The sequence below is a fragment of the Melospiza melodia genome, chromosome 4 (assembly GCF_035770615.1).
Source record: "Melospiza melodia melodia isolate bMelMel2 chromosome 4, bMelMel2.pri, whole genome shotgun sequence".
NCBI lineage: Eukaryota > Metazoa > Chordata > Aves > Passeriformes > Passerellidae > Melospiza > Melospiza melodia.
In genome coordinates this window covers 81,681,613-81,700,573 of record NC_086197.1, presented here as the reverse complement: position 1 = coordinate 81,700,573, position 18,961 = coordinate 81,681,613, and the positions used below count along the sequence as shown (strand labels likewise).

General features: G+C 37.5%; 1 protein-coding gene across 7 annotated transcripts in view; it reads right to left on the bottom strand.

Moving 5' to 3' along the window:
* Positions 1-18,961, bottom strand: part of PTPRZ1 (protein tyrosine phosphatase receptor type Z1) — a 132,885-nt gene that overhangs the window by 20,307 nt on the left and 93,617 nt on the right. For 4 of the 7 annotated variants that reach the window (XM_063155350.1, XM_063155352.1, XM_063155351.1 and 1 more), the window contains exons 11-13: positions 16,304-16,347; positions 10,186-13,756; positions 6,482-6,626 (exon numbers count right to left, since the gene is read on the bottom strand). In XM_063155350.1, coding sequence (XP_063011420.1) covers positions 6,482-6,626; positions 10,186-13,756; positions 16,304-16,347 — 3,760 coding nt within the window. The remainder of the gene's footprint in view (positions 1-6,481; positions 6,627-10,185; positions 13,757-16,303; positions 16,348-18,961) is intronic. The other 3 variants (XM_063155356.1, XM_063155357.1, XM_063155354.1) reach the window with 2 other exon arrangements.

Here is an 18,961-nt window from a genome sequence, read left to right as displayed (position 1 = left end):
AGATTGCTACTTCAGACATGGAAATGCAATAAAAGCAACATGTAACTGCCAAAACAGTGGCTCTAGAACTGCTGTGACTGGGGCTAAACAACTTTTCATAATGTAATCACAACACTGAGGGACACCTTAACCAAGGAGGACTTCCCTAAGCTGACAGACAGAAACAGGGTGATTTCTAACTCCAGGAGATGCTAGCTTTGTTGCAAAAAACATTGAAGTATGAATGCAAATGGAACCAACCTTAACTATGACTCACAATGTTATTTGTATCTGTGCTATAATCCAGATGTGAAGATAATAGGAATAGCATCTGTTAAGAATTCAAGCTATTCAAAGGAATGAATAACTAACTGCTGCTGTAAGCATTGCAAAGCCTCTTTAATTAAAAAATCTCCATATGATTAGACATGCTAATAACAATCTTAATTTTGGGTTATTTAATCTCTCTGAAATATTATTCATAATCATTAAATTTCAAAATAAATATATGCCTCATGAAAATACTAATCTCATTTTATATTTACAAGATTCTGCTTCTTCAGATCTGTTGGCTGCAGCCATTGTATGATTGTTACTTTGTGTAATCACTGTTATTTTAAATTCTGTATCACTGCAGTCATAAAAACTGCATAATTCTGTTCCTGTATCGCTGCAGTCATAAAAACCCTCATATAATTGTTATAAACAGAAATAAATTTTGAAGATACTTTGAGAAACAGATAGGGAATATGTGGCTGTTGTCATTCTTTCCAGAACCATTAATATAGATAATAAAGACTTTGGTAAGCTTATTTGAATTAAGCCTCTGGGAAACATACCCATATTCTCAGAATGTGTTGAGAATTTTCTATCAGTGTACAGTACAGATTCTCTTAAAACACAAGAAAAAGCAGACAGCTACCTAAAAGAAAACTGAGACATGCAGAATAGTTCTGGTAACTCACATGACAATGAAATCTGAAGTCCAGCTAGAATTCTCTAAAAGTGTATTTGTGACTTTGAGAGAAACTTTGACTTTGCATGAGATATCTGGAGCAATACTATCTTTTATGTATGCGGTTTCACTTAGAAATGGCAATTTTGGATGCAGACCAAGAACCCACTCTGCAGGAACCTGGGAACACCCTTCTAAATTTTAGAGTCCTAGCATCAGAGTTAGTGGCTGCTGAGGTGAGAGAGCCTGTCTCCATGCTAGCACAAAACTCGAGAGTTAGTATCAGAACTGTGTGTGTGAAATATCTGTGAGATGCAGGCAAGTCTCCAAGTCTTCAAATCATGAAACACTTTGGAAAGTCTGGCCCTGTCTGCTGGGCACAGCAAATGCTGTGTTGTGTTTATTAAAAACTGACCAAACAAACATGCCAAACAGTCTGATGTGAAAGCTCCAAACCCAAAAACTGTCTTTCCCCCAAACATCTACTGCTTGTGAACAACCATCACATGTAACGTTTATGGATTAATGTCACCTACTTGCTTGAGAAAAGATTGAGCTGTAAAGAATTTAATTAGCATAATGACTTTCACATCTAAAGCTGCACTTACGATGTCCTCATATTATGCCATACACTCATTATCCCTCACTGTGCCAATGTATTTTTAATCTTTAAAAATTAATTGTGGCTGAAAATAAATTACACCCTTAGCACATTCGGGAGACAAATTCATAGCAGTTGACTTAACCTGTAATAAGACTCTTAAATAGGCACTCCATCTGCTTCTGCATCGGCACTGAAAGCCTTCATGACTAAACCTAACGTTAATACTCACATCTTGTTAATTATCACTTGTTGTTAATGAAAAAAGTGATGACTATTTCAAACTTCCAGACAAAGGTCCCATCACTCAATAACCTGATTATTTAATTTACACCTTTCATCTCAGCACTTAGATGTCCAACCTAAAACTGTAATTTGTAATTTAGACACTGCACTTGTTCAAACACACACTTTATATATGGGGGCAGTGCTAAGCCACTGAATTAATTACAGTGTCTGGATCTGTACAGCAGCAGCAGCACTTCAGTCTGACAGGAGGGATACTGGATCTGAATGAACGCTTCAATGGCAGCTACATGAGACTACACAACCAGGCCTCAGACTGTGGGGGACACAGATTTCCAAGCATGTGGGCCCCTGGACCAAAGGTGCCCTGGTTTGTGCCCTGGGCAGGGAGCGCTGCAGCGGGGCTGGGGCTGGGGCTGGCGGGGAGCAGAGCACCCTGTGCCCATGGGGCTGGGGGTGGGGGCACAGAGATCCTGCCCAGGGACCCAGCACACAGCTGCGCTCTGCCAGCCAGAGCCACCTGGGACTGATGTGTTTGTGCTTCTCCTGCCCATGCACAGTGGTCTTAGAGGCATGACCATTCTTTCTGTGAAAACTTCAGTGTCTTTTGAGCTCAAGGATTATCTGCCAGTAGGTATTCTCAAACACTTACTAGATTTTTTTTTAAATGTACAGATAATTTAAAGATGTGGTGAAACCAAAGGATCTATAAGTGGATCCTCAATGGATATTAATTATTCATTTTTTTAAATAGCTCCAATTAATTTTATGTGTTTGTCAAGTGGAATTTTCATTGTCATATTTTATTAAGACTTTCATTTATGACATGGCACACTGTTGAAAAGTTTTTCCTTTATGGATGGATGAGTGTGGCCTCTGTATATTTAAATCTGGTTTAAGTGTTTCTGCATGTCCAAGTTTAATGATCCTCAGAGAAGGTTCTCAACTCTGTTCCCATAAACTTATCACAGGACTCAAGGCATTAGTTCAAATCATGGCTAAGAAAATAACATTCTCTGACAGGTATAGTTCAAATTATACAAGGTGGTAGAGGAAATTTAAAATGCAAATAACTACTCAGGGTGTTGTCTGTCATCAGCTTGGTAATTTCTGAAGTGCTGTTATCATGAGATGTCTAACAGGCTGCATGACAGGCAGCTGATACTCAGTGTGTCTACAGATGCAAATGGACCTGGAAGTGCATTAGCAGTTTGTGGTTCCTGTCATCAGAGCTGGTCTTTTACCACAATTCACATATGTTTGTTGAAAAAGAACTTTGAATGGTACAAGGCCCACTGATAGCTGTAACCATGTTACTATTCTCCAAGCTCTTCCTACAATAAACATTACAAAAGCTGATCTGCACAAATATGAATAATTAGGCAAAATAGTAATAATGAAGCTGTTAAGAAAAGAAGAGAGCAAGTACATTCAGGTATTCCCACCACATCTCTGCTGCAAGAACTCAGAAAATAGACAGATTCTGAAAGAAATGGATAAACTCTAGATGTGGACAGAAAATTCTTTCTAATGCTATTTTAAAAAGTTTATCTGAACAGCAAGGCCACTAAACAGGGCAAAGAATCTCCTTGTTTATTCCACTGTAATCTTAATCATGCTGAAAAAATGAAAGGAAAATTACATTGCTTGAAAATTGTTTGAATTAAAAAAGATACACAAAACCAGAGTAGTTAAAAATGGCGTATTTTCCTACTGGTAATTATTCAATCTTTAGACAATATTGCCATTAGAAGTTTTAATCCCTGTCAGAGAAATAAATATCTATAAAAAAAAGATTTAAATCGTGCCTAATGAGATAGTGAAGAGATTGAGGAATTTCCTCAAGCGCTGATTAACAATTTCATTTAAAAAACCCCCAAAACCAAAACCCAAACAACAGATGGTACAGAATTATTTTTCTGATACAAATCACTAAAGTGAAGAAATAAATAATTTTGTCTTTCTTTAACCTTAAGAGACTGGAACTTGTTGCTCTTGGTAGTTATTTGGTTTTAAACCAAATAACACACCTTTTGAATATTCTAATAAGGAGCTAATAGTGGGAACAACACAAAGCATTATTCATTTATGTGACCAGCTGAGATAGACCAATGGTTTTTCTGGACTACCATTGCAAAAGAATTATAGAATAGCTTCTTGTAAACGTAAGTGTTTTTTATGAACTTTAATAAGTGAAAATAATCGGTCCAAATTAGGGGGAAAAATGTGCAAAATAAAAAGAAACATTAACATCTAAGAGCAGTTATTTCAAAACAAATGAAATCCATTAGAAAAATCTTAAAGAGTTTCTACTAATATTTTCCAGGCTTAATGAAATCTACATAGCAACGAACTCAATATTTTCAATTTTTTCCAGTCTTTAATAAGAGGTGAATGTTTTAGCAACTTTGAAAGAGGGCTGTAAAGTCCTATCTACGATGCATAGTCTTTATGTTACATTCCCCTGAAATAAGAAATAGTTACTGGTGTTATCATAATGACAAGAGAAGTTTGAGGATTAACAATAAAAGAGCTCTATATTTTATTTTGTAGTACACAAGAAATACAGAAAAGATTAGATTCAAGGCAAGAAGATATTCTTACTAACGGGATTTTTGTTTCATTTTGAAAGACCTGTTTTACAGAGTTGTTCATTCCCAGAGAAAGAATACAAAATGAACACAATGTTATTTGACAAAAACAAGCTTGTAACGTGTAGGATTACTAGAACTGCATTGTACAATCTGGGTCTTTAAATGCATGGCCTTCTTTAGCAAATAGAAGAGATTTCAAATACTGCTCAGCATCAGGGATGAAATCCCTTGAAAGTTGAATGTGAACAATCATGTTGCATAACATGAATGACAAAAAAAGATTCTCAGAATGCAGGTGGTTAGCTGGAAATCCTGGGATGGAGAATAGAATTATCCAACTAAACATAAACTAAGAAATTACTTTTGCAATTATTATGGCAATTAACTACTACCTTTAAAAGCAGAAGAAATCTTTCTCAAGGTTCATCAATCAAGTGTCTTTAATCATGGCAAAGGCTAGCACACTTGCCTGGAACAAAGGATGCTTGAACTCAATTTCTCCAGCCTAGTCTGTTCAGTGATGGAATGAGTTCTGTCCCCATGTGGGACACACCCTGATAGGCCAACATAAAACTAGTGTCAGGAGACTAGCAGAAAAGTCAGTAAGCATAATCCTGACATCACAGCCTAGAGATTACAGTAGTCAGCAGTTTGGAAAGGGCCAAAGTTAATGGTTCTTCACCATTTTTTTTTTCATTTTAGATTAAGCAGGGTTATTTGGGATGAAGGAAGAAGAAACAAGCTCTGGAGGCATCTGAAAGAAGATCTTTGGGCCTGTCTTCCCAATTCTTTGTACAGTCCCTGTAAGAGCCAAATCCTGTTCCTGGCTGCTAGTTTATGTGTTAGCATGGTGGAAGCAGGATCAGGTTCCTGACAATCCCTGAAATAGAAGTTTTTGCAATTATTTCCCCCTTCTGGCCCCACCACGGCATTTCCTCCCTGACAATCTATACAGAAAGTCTTGGGGCTGTGCAAGGGTTTTGAGAGCTTGAGCAGGCATGTCCCTAGGAAGAGTGACTTTACCTAGAACCAGTGGGAGAGTGCCAAAGCCTTGAGCAGTGCCACATACTGCCATGTGGCTGACAAGGTTCCTGTTACACTTTTAGTTCAGACCAACTTGCAGTATTTCACACAATGCTAGACACAGTTTGGGGTTAGCACAAGGCAGAGGCCATCCCCAGTTAGCAATGTGAATGCAGCCACTCTTTTTATCCTCTCTGAGGGAAGTTATTTCAGCTGTATGGAAGAGATCTGTGCGATGCTAGCTGATCTATTTTATTTTACAGTGTGGACACAGTTTTTTCCTCTTACTGATTATGTTATAATGACTTCTAATAACCATCAATTCCCTTTATCCTACTTTTTTTTTTTTACTGGCTTATCAAATTATCAAGTCACAGAGAAACACATCCATGAGGAAACCTGAGCACATGTGCACATGAAACACATCTGTAGTTATCCACTAAAGCTTTGAAAGACCAGAGCTAATTTTAGTTTGCCAGAATCACAAAGTAGAATGACTTTTTAATCACAGAGCATCCTGAGAGCTACTCAGGAAGTGATCTTCAAACAGTTACACTATTATAGTATCATTAAACTAACCCCTTTCCGTCTTCCACAGAGCATCAGCACACTCCTACAGTGCCATATGAATTGCTTATTTACATAGTCCTGTTGAGGACAATAGATTCTCATTCTAAATTGATAACTACCTTTTTAATGGGTAAAGGACTGCAAAGATAGTAAATAGTCCCATGCCATGATGTCTATTTTTCTTTTCCCTCTGGTTTTTCCTAGTGCTCTATTTAGTCACTTGGTTTCTAGGCATGAATCATGAGTTATTGTTTACTAAGGTCTATCAATATGGGAATAAACTATTTGTAGTGGTTAAACCCTCTGCAAAAAAAAAAAAAAAAAAAAAAGCATCTGAGTATTTTGGACAGAAACCACTTTATTTTGTCATTTTTAAGACGCTGAGCAATATGAGGGCAAGGTGAGAGACATGATCCAGTCTCCCTCCCGTAAATCAGCTCAATAATGCCCATCACATTTTTCAAATCATACCTCTTTAGGACTGAAAAAAAGATCAACCAAAATACAACTTACCTCCAGTAAATGAGAATACCCACAAGAATCACTAGACAGATAAAAGTCAGGGCTGATACGACCACAAGTGGTATAACTGTCTTCTTCTCTGATTCCAGACTCTCAGCTAGACCAATACGAGACTCATGGCTAATATTACTTGCCTCTGCAGTCAGAGAAAATTGAAACAGTCCAAGTTTAAATTCTGAGAAAAGCACAGCACAGTTGAATGTGTCTTATAATGAGCCTACTTAATATCACTTACCTCTATTTTTTACTATGTACCGCAGAAAGTTTATACATTTGCAAACCAGCTTACAGAAGATAAGCAGATAGAAGGCAAAGCAAAGTGTTCAAGCTTATGTGACTCAGCCCTCCAGCAGTGGAAACTTCTCTTTGTAAGAATAGCAGATTGTTGTTAAAATTCAGAGGAAAGTTTTTTTATTTTAATCTGTTTTATTAGCTGAAAGCCAAATGAGTTAAGAAATCTGAATACATAATATTGGAATGTGCATTGGAATTGATATTAAACTGTCAGTCATATAATGCAAATCACTTCTCTGGCTAACAGGTTAATATAAAAATTATCTTGCAAAAGTCTTTACGTGCTTGCTGAATTGCAGTTTAGCTTTCTGTATTTTTATCCATTGCCCATTCTGCCCTTATAGATACATCCCACTTCCTTTGAATCCAATTGCCTCTCTCAACTATACTGGAGCCACACTTAAACGTCCCACCTCCATCTTTACAGGTGCTCAAATTAGTATTTAGATATTGCTTTGGTTTCATATTTCTGTGAGCCATATACTGTTGGGTGAGAGAACTATTTGGACATGGGAATCTGTATGAAGATAAAAACAAAATATTTTATAATTTTATTAAAGAAGGAAACACAATGGTGGACAACACCAATACTTTATTTTTAGCCTTGGTCATACCTCAAGAAATAAGTATTTCAAAGTTGTTACTTTGATAAAATAACTGACTTATTTCAATTTGTGCAGTTTACTGTAAGCATTATTTGAGTGAAAATGCAGAAATAAGCACTTTTGTGCTTTTTAGAATTAAACCCCTAGAATGTTTTCTGCTTTTGCGAACAGTCCTAATGCAATGAATTTTCTGTATAAGAGCAGAATTTTGCTGTACAGAAAACATCTGCACTCCATTGGGATTTCAAGAGACCAATTCTTACATGAATGAAAAGCTTTTACACAAAGAGAGGAAGGAATGGAGTTGAATCTGGGGGAAAAAAAAAGACAGCAAATTACATGCTCTAAATAGGATGTCAAAAACAAATGGCTTCACACAGTACAGAATTCCATGCAGCTCTATTTTCTTCCATTTTCTTGAGTTTAGAGGCTTTCAGGACTTTATGTGCAAAAAGGTCTAGGCTCTAATTTTGCAGATGTCTTCTTGGTTTAAATTCAAAATACTCTTTAACACCCATATAAACCACTTCTCTTTAAATTCTGCAGCTCAATGGGCAAAGTAATTGAAGGCACAAAGTTGCTTCTGAAAAATCTCCAAGTTTCTGTTGAGTAGGTTAAAATTGGTGCTTCCTATTGATTCCAGAGAAAAACTATGTGTATGCATGAGAAAGCACAATAGGATCCCTTTGAAACAGTCAGACTTGCTTATCCAACTCTGGACTAATTCACAGCATAAAATCCAATCCTATCTGTGTGATGACAGTGCTCCTTCAAACTTCATGACCATATCCTATTAGGATTGCTCCTATGGGGAATGAAGTGCAGGCTTCTCCTGTAACAGGGGGTTTCTTGCCTACTTCATTCACTCCAATGATGGCAGCTGAAAAGGTAGTCTCAGCTATAGCAGATTTCTTTGATTTCTAATAACTGATGTGTTTAGACCCTTTGCACATTTCTTTCTATTAATTTGTCTTAGTTTTTCAACAGAAGTTGAAAATTTGGGTAGCCACAGAGGACTTATGGAGAAAATCCTAGTTCAGAACAACATAGTTATGCATCAACAGCTACAAGACTGAGAAAAGTTTAAATGACAATGTTTTTCTGTAATGGTCGCAATGAAAAGACATTTCACCAATTTCTGCAAAATCCATTGCAATGTATAAGTAAGTTCTCAGGTGAGAGATTAATTTTTGTGTTTGCTGCATTTCTTTGTAATTTAATTAAGCAAATATGTCTTTGATTTACAGGAGACCATGTTAGACATGCTGAAATTGAATGTTCAGCTTATTTAAAGTCAATATTGGCATTGTGTGTTGGAAAAAAAGTAATGAACATGAAATGATACTGTAGAGTCTTTCAGTAATATCTAGAAGACAAACTAAGTCTGTTGTACTCCTCCTCCAGTACTGTATAATCCTTTTTGAGTTACTATTGATAAAAATTCAAATGACACCCATTATGTAAACTCTAGTATCTTCTGGCAACACTCAGTCATACTAATAACATAGTTTTTGAAATATTAATGCTATTTTTGCTTATTTTTGGAGGAATGTTATGCATTTTACTCAAAGTGGTAGCTACTTACCAGTGAACTAATTCACTTATTAATTCAGTTTTGTAACACCTACCTTGTTAGGACTCTTAGTAATTTCAATGTTCTTTATTCTCTTTTAATTTTATTTTTTATTTTCATATTGTTCTAGCCCCAGCTATATAGAGTGTTAATTTACCTTTTCATATGAGTATTCTGCGGCTCATGAGAAATACAACCTTAAGTAATTCAACTGTTTATTTGTTTGTAGGACTGGGCTGAAACCTTCCCAGGCTTTGTGAATGCCATTCCTTAATGGGTTTAGTTGAATGATACTGCCCTCTATAGATGATGCAAGTACATAACAGAAGTTCACTTTATTTTCTAAAACACCAATTCAACCTTGTTTGTTTTTTCCAAAGATCATAGATTATTTTTGGCTTGATTCTTTGATTTTCAATTCTCTAGCACAAGAAGGAATGAAAATCATGTGCCTGAATACTTCAAATTTTCCACAGTGCATTTTTAAATATAAAGGAAATGTGTTATGAATTTTGACTTCTGACTTTATCCTTGGAATCATGGGTTGCAAATACTCTCACTGAATTTAAGAGGAATAAATAAGAAAATAGCATTAAACATAAACATCTAGAGGATAATCTGACTCTACATTGGGAATATGCAAATCTGGCACAAAAAATCTGCATCTCACTGAAATCTGAAAGTGGCATACACAGAGTAAAAATGAATGTTTTTATGAATCAGAATAAGACCAGCATCTTCTTCCTTGTTCATCCTCTTAGAAAACACAAAAAAATGTGCTGCTGTAAGTTTAGAAGACAATATCAGAGGCATATTTCCTCTGGTGGTATTTCCATACAGGCAGCACTAATCTCTGTACAAAGAACTCAACAGAGAGCCTAAGTCCCTCTCAAACCTTTAAAACTAAAAGCAAAAACTGAAACAATTCTGGTATCAGATTTTGCATGACTCAACTTCTGCTGACAGTATGCATCTATCCAAAAGCAGACCATAATCATCTTACAAAAGAATATTTCAGGTGCAGTTTTAAGTAGCCAGAAGTAGCATTCACAAGATAGCCAGCTCAGTATGAAACCCTGTTCCCCAATGCTTCCTTAATCACACCCATTAGCACTGTTATGTTCTCCTTTTATTATCTGTAGATAAACCTTCTCATTCTCTATGGCACAAAAGTATCCCCTCACAGCTTCCCATGGTATTCATTAGGCTTATCCATAACTAACCTGCCTCAGAGATGTTGAACACTGATGAGTGATCACTAGTAACAGATGAGGCTGATGATTGTGATGATCCAGGAGTTAATTCTGAATTACCTGCTTCAACTGCCCCTTCAGTGTCTCTCTCATTATGGTCAGGAAAACTGAAATCTGTTGAAGTTTCATTATCATTAAGGCTATCTGAGGTACCTTGGCCAGAACCACTTTCTTCATCACTTGTCAAAACAGCCCAAGACTTAGATTCTGATGTGTTTTGCAACTGGACACTAGAGGTCTGAATGTGGTTCTCCAAAATTTTCAGGTTGTTGTGCTTCTCAGGTATCGCATTTGCTGTCAAAGTTGGTATGGATGTATAATTATGTCTGTCCATGGCACGGTTTATCTGACTGTCAGATGCAGCAGTAGAAAACTTCTCTTCTTCAGGTTTCTCAGAATGTGAACTTATAATTAGGTTACTCTGATCCTTGTTATTATTTACCTTTGTATTTTCATCCTCTACTACCATGTCCTGATCTTCTCTATGGGAAGTGCATGAGATGCAGTTACTTACAGGGAAGGCATCATCATATTCATCGTAGTCATCCTCAACTACAGAAGACCAAAGATCAGTACTGGACATGACACTGGGAGACAACCCAGAGGATTCTCCAGAAGGAACCAGCAACCTATTCAAAGTTACAGGGATCTCACTTTTGGAAGGAACAGCCGTAACTGAAGTAAGTGTATTTGGTAAAGGAAGAGTGTGATGAACGGACACATCAGAACCAGAAACAACTGCAGGCATAGGAACAGGATCAAAACCAAGTGTGGAACTTGAAGAGACACTGTCAGCCTCAATTCTTTCAAAAGCACTTGAAGAGATATGGCTGTCTGTAGGAGTAGCTACATGTGATGATGTGTCACCTGTTAGGAAGGGAGTTGTTGCAGCATTCGCTGCCGGGGATGGAAAGGCATTTGTATTTTCTAAACTGGTCAGCTGGAATGAAGCATCGCTACTGTACAACGAAGGCATGACCTTCTGAACATCTTCACTGTTAAATAAACTGGATGAAACGTATCTCTCACTTTCATAAGAAAAAGATAAACCTTGAAGTGACGCTGTGGGCTTACTAAAAGTGTTTGACATCATATCAGCAACAGAAGGTGCAGATGTAGAATGCAGCTTGCTTTCAGTTGTAGCAGTAACTGGTGCCATTTGATGCAATATTTGGTCAAATGTAGAACTATCTTTTTGAACCCTTGAGCTTTCAGCCAATATGGGATCACTAGGCACAACTGCAGCTGTGTTAAGCAGAGTGCCATCGCCAGAAGATTGGAAGGAGGACTGCAGTAATGCTTCGTTATTTAATGTAGCTGAGGTCTCATAAAAGTACAGCTGAGTCGAGGATAACATTTTGCTATAAGCAGGGACAGAGAGAGCTTGATCTGAGCTTGCACTAAGCATAGGTTTAAGCAAAGTGTCATCAAAGGCTGGAGTTGTAACATGCAAAGGCTGAACAGAAAGGTGCTTTTCTGTAAGTTTACTAATATCATGATCAAATATCTTAGTAGTGGAAAAAGCAAGAGAGACTGGAAGGATTCCCTTTGTGCTAGAAACAGGAAGTGGGCTTTCTTGCAGAGTCATATTCTGCTCAATTACAACATTATTAGAAACAGATGTAGAAAGTTCATGTATCACTTTACTTTCAGCACTGGAAGCCATTTCACTTAAAGAAGAGGAAATTTTCAGTTGTCTCTCATCTCCATATATAACATCACCTTTTTGAAGCATCTTATTAACATCACTAAACCCGGATGATTCATATGGAATCTCATCAACAAAATCAGAGGAAGAAACGTTAAGTACTGTCAAAGTATCTGTATCAGGCAAAAGGGACTCACTACCAGAGTATGCTTCAGACCAATCCGTGTCACTAGATAGAGAGCGCGTAGGCTGCAGCAAAGTATCAGCTTGTGATATTACAGAGGAAGGCTTATGCACCAGTACATTGTTATAGCTGCTAAATAAAGGATCTTGATGAAATACGTCAACAGAATCATGCACAAATTCTGCAGAGTCATAGGAAACAGTAAAGCTTTGGAGGGAGCCCACATTACCAGACAAAGCATAAGTAAGTTCAGACACTGTAGATAGTACATGCATATTTATATCACTGCTGGATGGTTCAACTTGAGAAAATATGTGAGTTCTATTATGACCAAACATCAGTGTCTCTGAAGCAGCATGAGTGGTCTGATGTGACACCACATCAGCAAATTGAGCAAGGCTTGGCTGTATTAATGGATCACCCACTGCCAACGTCAAAGAAGCATGCAGGGACACCTTATCGCTTGCAACAGCTGGAGTAGCACTTTGTGGAAACATTTGAGAAACTGTATACAAACGGTGAAACATTTTACTACTGGAGGAAGCAGAGGAAAATGTAAGCAAAGGTACATCATCATAGGAAGACAGGGTGGGTTCAAATGACACATCAACACTGGGAAATACAGGTGTAGCATGCAAGATCACATCACTATCTGATGTAGCAGGGGTAGTGTCGAGCATCTGAGAGTCAAACAATAAAGGGGTGACTAGAGGAAACACTTCACTACTGTAGGAAGGTTGAAGAGGTATCTCACCATTATAGACTGGCTGAGTTGTCTGAGAGAGTACCTCACTGGCAGCAGAAGCAGAACCATATTCTCCAGAGCTTGAAGAGATAGAGTGAGGTGATAATTCAGCAGAGGAGAAAGCAAAGGTAGAGTAATGTGGCAATTCTAAATCCGCGTCTGAGGTGCCTTGTAAAACCACTGGGCTGCTGGTATAGGGTGCTGTAGTCGGCTTTAATCCCTCTACATAAGCATCAGTGTAACTGGTCTGAGACAGCTGCCCGCTAGGTGATGTATCAACAGACTGAGTTGTTGGATCTGTAGCGTTACGAAACCATAAATTTCCATCAGGAGAAGAAGTATGCTTTGGAGGCTCATCGGAGCTTGAGGGTGCTGCAACTTCTGAAACATATCTAATGGAGCCTTGGGAAACGACATCATGCACACTGATATCTGGGCTTCCTGAAGGAAGGGCATCTTCTTGGGAGGTCTCCTCTGTAACCAGCTGGGATGAAGAAGTGGTAGGAACTGAACTCCAAAAGTCATCAGATTCCTGATGAGGTTTAAAAGGAGGCAATAAGAAATCTTCGTCACTGTGGCCAGAGGTGGTTATTCTTGTTGGCTCGGTGCCTGAAGAAAGATATATAAACTCGTCTTCTCTGCCTTTGGTGGAGTCAATGAGTTGAGGAGGAATTCCAGTAATTGTTTGGGATTCCGAAAAAGGATCTTCCTCTTCAGAATTTTCACCAATAGGTGGAGAAGTAGCATAATAAACTGCTTTGAAAACATTATCCTTACCATGCAATTCTTCTCTTGTTAGGTATCTATTTGTTTTGGCTTCACTGGGTTTTGTTCGCACTTTTTCTTGACTGTAGCTGGATGTAATCACCTGAAAATCTCTCCTCAATTGGTTCATTGTACTGTCAGTGCTAGGAACTACTGCAGTTTCTTCATCCACCTCTGTTTCCTTTTCATCAACTTCATCCTTTGAAAAAATATCATAGCCGAAGACAATTAAAAATGTTTATAGACTTTGAACATGAAAGAAAACTGAACTGTAATAATACATTTTCCTGGATAGTTAAATCAAGAGGGGTAAAGCAAAACACACTTGAGAAGACTGTTTGTCTTAAACTAAAGCATTAACTGCAAGAAGAGATATCCTCTTTTATCTTGAAAAATATTACTTATTTGCAATAAAAACATTAAAATGCTGTGTCCCAATAACTTCTTCAATATTGTGTTACTTAAATTGTGTTTGAGAGGCAAAAATCACTCACAATATCTATTTACTTTATTAAGAAGGCTCAATCTCTTTCCTAATAAAATGCAATTGTATATGCAATATATATAGCTTAGATTGTATACACTGCAATGAAGAAATGTTTTTGCTATCAGAATGCATTAGAGGTTTGCACTAATATCCTGATGGTAATTAAACGGTAATAACAACAAGATAATTTGTAAAATATATTTATGACCTCAATTCTGCTGAATTATCAGAGTATTCTGGAAGAGTTCACGATCCTCATCAAGACTGTCAGAGTTTCACAAGTGTTGTGATCCATGTGTCCTAGTCCTGTTATGACCCTTTGTTTTCTGAATATGAATGACGATGAATAACAATACTTTGCACAAAATCTGTGTTAGAATTTTGCCTTTTAAGGACATATCCAAAAGAAAAAAAAATGTGCCTGAATGCAATCAGAATTTAGGCAGTGCTGGAGGATCTAAGGTCAAATCTTTTCATCCCTTCTACAGCTTTCCCTGCACAAAATAAAAAAAAAAAATATCATTGAAGCACCTAACTCACTCAGCAAGCATTTTTGTTTTGACTTAAACACAGCAGTCCCTGCAGTTCTGTGCTGTGTCATCATCTAGTGCTGCACCAGAATCGAACCTGTCCCAGCCCAACTCTGCCATCTAGATTGAGGTACACTTTCAGTTTCTGACAGGACCTGATTTGACAGGCACACATAGCCCTAAGAGACAAAGCAGCACAGGGCCTCTTGCAAAATAGTTTTGTTTTTTTGTTTTTTTTAAAGATCTGGCTTGGCAATGTGGTGGAAATGCCACTGTTTGTTGTTCAAAAGCATAATGCTGAGAGAAAACACCCAGTAGACAGGAGATAGGCACAGTCATCAATCTAACAACTCCTCAGTTTCCACTATAGTTTAGGTTGAGTAGATCTCCCATTCCTGCATTGAGCAGGGCACAGCAGGGAGAGTAATGTAAAAAAGCAACAGCCTTTGAAGGAATACACCCAAGATAAAGAGCTGCTGAGTATGTTTTTGCCTGAGGCACTCAACAAACAGGAGTTGTGAGCCTTCACCCAGTCTCACCAGAGGGCTTTACCCACTAGGCTAGAGCTGGGCTTCACACTGCAGTCCCTCTTTGAACCAGGAACCCCTCATGCACTTAACATAAGGTGCCTCAGATGTCACTCTCAGGTTTGGATTTCATTTGAAGAACTAATTATCCAAAATGTAGGGACAGCAGCACCACAACTAATTGCCTTCAAACCCGGGCTAGACTGGACAGGCCCATGTTTCTATTTCTGCAAGGCAGTGTATGAGCTTTCAAACTTTTTCGGTTCAAGTAAAAATCAGTTGATGTACACTGGCATGAAACAGATGCAATATAATAATCTAGATACACTAGAACAGAGAAATGACTGTGCTACTGGTTACTCAGTGTCCACAAATGCAAGGGAGGGTAAATAGACATGAGCACAGGCTGTGCTATTTAACTAAAAGGATTTGTCCTGCAGTGAGAATATTGTGGTCATAGACCGAAACTATAAATTAAAAATTCTAAGGGATTACTTGATAATTGTCCTACTGAAGTAACTGTCTGTTACACAATTGGTATTAGAGGTATTAATCATGGCATTTGTACATCTCTCCTTCCTGAGACTCCAGAGACCTAGTTACTGAATATGAAGCCTTCAAAGGTTATCATAGGATCATTAAAAATTTTGTAAAACAGAGCCATGCTTTAAAGTCTCACTTGAGTTCAGGAAGCAAATGAACCTCCAAGAATTTTAGAGTAACAGTTAAACCAACAGCACACTGATGGCAGACACACTTGAATCTCACTCTTCAGCACAACTATTGTCCTCCCTTACTTTAATTTACTACATGATAAAACCATCACAAGTAAGGAGAAATCAAACTTCTCTTTAACTAAAAAGCCTAACACTGGATGGCAGCTTTGATTCTTTGATGAACAATTCTGTCAGACTTCACAGAGGGGTGATTGTAAACTGGTGCCCCATATTAAAAATATTTAGGAATATTCAGTGATATCCTTTACTTCACCATGTACCTCCAACCCCAGAGAAATACTGAGGTATCTCCAGAGCTATCCAGGGAGAAATATAGCTCAAAGGCTACGTATATATGTATACATAAATGCAGATAATATACTCATTTGGTGACATGGTTTTGTCAATTTTCACAGAATATAATTTCAGTCTAGTTGAAATGTATTTATTTTAAATACATCCTTAAAAAACAAATGAATGCTATACCTCATATTCTTCAGCTTCACTCAGTTCAGGAATGAGGTCAGCCTCTATAAAACAAAAATACACACCGTATCATCCACAATTTTAAACAGACAGAATTCTAAATTCTGCAAGGACTCAACTGCCTAATTAATATGGTTATTGAGACAATGTCAAAGATTTTTTGTAGGACTGTGTTTGGAGAAGTGGCCAACCCCCTGGAATAAGGACTAAGGGTAGCAATGCTCACTTATCTACACAGGACACATTCACTCAGCCACAACAGTTCTGTCTGGCTCTATTTTGATACCACTGGATTTGCACTTTTGGAGGAACCACATGTTGGCTGGGGAAAGCCAAGTTTTCAAAAACATTTTGATGCAAAATACAGTTTAATGCAGAAATACAGAAGTGAGAAAAACAGTAAGTCTGGGGATCAACTATTTCTCTACATTAAATCTGAAAGCTCTGAGGATATTCTTGTAAATAATCTATTCTATAATTTTCATATAGAAAATTCCCCATTTGCACACCCAGGCTTGGGCTTAGGTGCTAGAGCGACAGCAATACCATCATAGTCAGTATTCAGCAGGCTGCATGCTTCCAGCAAGGCAGACCAAAGAGATTCACCCTTCCCAGTGCTTACAGCCTTTTTCAATCCCCCACCCTACTTGATTTAATGTACAGACATAAAGCCAGTTGTATCACATCCCAGAAACAGTCCCTAATAAACAGGTATTGCATGCTCTGTGAAGAACTACTCTAGAGGCTTTTGAGGCCTTCCAAATTTTCAAAAATAAAAAACCAGTTGAAACAGGTTGAAGAAATTAATTTCCTACAACCCAGCTGAAAATCCATCTCTCCAAATTTAGAAGTAGTCTCTTGCCTTCTTTCTCTCCTCTCAGCCAAATGCAGTGTTATACTTCTGATGGTGGTCAGCAAGAGAGGCTTCAAAGCAGGTTGAAAGAACATTGACCTCTCTGCTAGGAACTGGCTCAGCTCTTCAGTGAGGAAATCTAACACCCCTTCCAGAGCACTAATGCACCTTATTGCACCTTTGGTCCACAAAGGTGGATAAGGTATCCATTCCTTTCTAAGGCTTTCTCCTAAGCCATGTTCTAGCACTCTATCTGCACACAAGCGCTAGCACATATTCTGAGGGCTGATTTGCACTAGGTGAAAATGCCAATCTCTTAGCCTGGAGAGCAATTCTAACAATACCATCACACACAGCTCCATGTCTGCATTTCCTCCACAATGCCCGAATGTAGTTTGTTCAATGCACTAGGATGAAGATTCCATCTCTGTATTTCTCTTTTATGCAAAGTCAGATGGAGCTCTATGACTTGTATTCTCTTTGGTCTACCCACATCTACCTTTCAAAACAAATTAAGATGTGCTATATGCAACATACACTAGATGAAGTTTATCAAACTAATAAGATTAAACAGTATTATCTGTAGGTTATAGCATGCAAACAAATTTCCACTAAGAAATGCTGCACAAAATCTTCACAAATTATCCTTTAGTAACAAACATCTGTAAATTACCAAACACAGAACTGACCTTTCTTTAGCTAGATAGATAAAAAAATTATCTTACCTCTGGCTCCTGAGGCCTAGGAGGCTCTGGGAGGGTGGGGAGGGGAGTGCAGGGGAGGAAGGGGTGGATGAGATAATGATATTCCCTGGCTTCTCAATGACACAAATCAAATATTGAATTTAGTCTGAATGCTTCCCCATAATAGATCCACACCATGTACGAGGTGTTTAACAGACTTGTCTGAAACGTGTTTTTAGTACAGAGGAATTCTATCCATACTTTTCTGTGGTTACAATTCTTGAGTTGAGATTTAATCAGACTCAGTCAGAAAAACAAACTGTAGTGATTGTGCTAGAGTATACAGTAGGATACATGCTCTCAAATTCCACCAGCAGGAAACTACAGTTTCTTGCTGTTTTCTCAAGGAAGAGGCTTTAATATACATACATCATATATAAATGCATATATATATATATATATAAAAGAACCTCTTTATTAACAAAACCAGTAAATGTCCAGGAACTTTATAAAGAATATTTAAATTTAGATTTAATATAAAATTTATTTGTCAAAAGTATTAGAGACACACACTTACAGAAGTTTTGTTAATCCTGCTGCTGAGCTTTTGATTGGACAGGAGATTACAGAAACATAATAACATCCCCAGCCAAGGTGAACAGCCACACCCTCCATAAAGTTGATGAACAAGCTTGTTTATTTTTTCTGAAACTACATATTGATTATTCTATAGTATACATTTTAAAATTATTAAATAATTAGTTAGAGTTCTGTAGAGGTCTTTTCCTATTCCATTTTAATGACAGGTTAAGAAACAGTAGAACAAATACAGAGATGTAACTATTTCTCTACATGTTTTCAATGGAAATATTAAAAAAATCTCTTTAAACAATGTGATTTATAATCATAGAATAAGGCGCACAATATAAACTCTTTTCACTTTTGTACTGACATGACATAAATGGCATGGCAAGAACAAAAGTAAAGCCTGTTTCTTTTGATTAAATTAGTTTTCAGATTTCTACTTTTATCAGTACAAAATTAGAAAAAAGCATCCCCTAAATCAGACATTTAATAGATGTTTAGTGATTTTCAGGACAAAAATCTCAAGGATGAGTTACA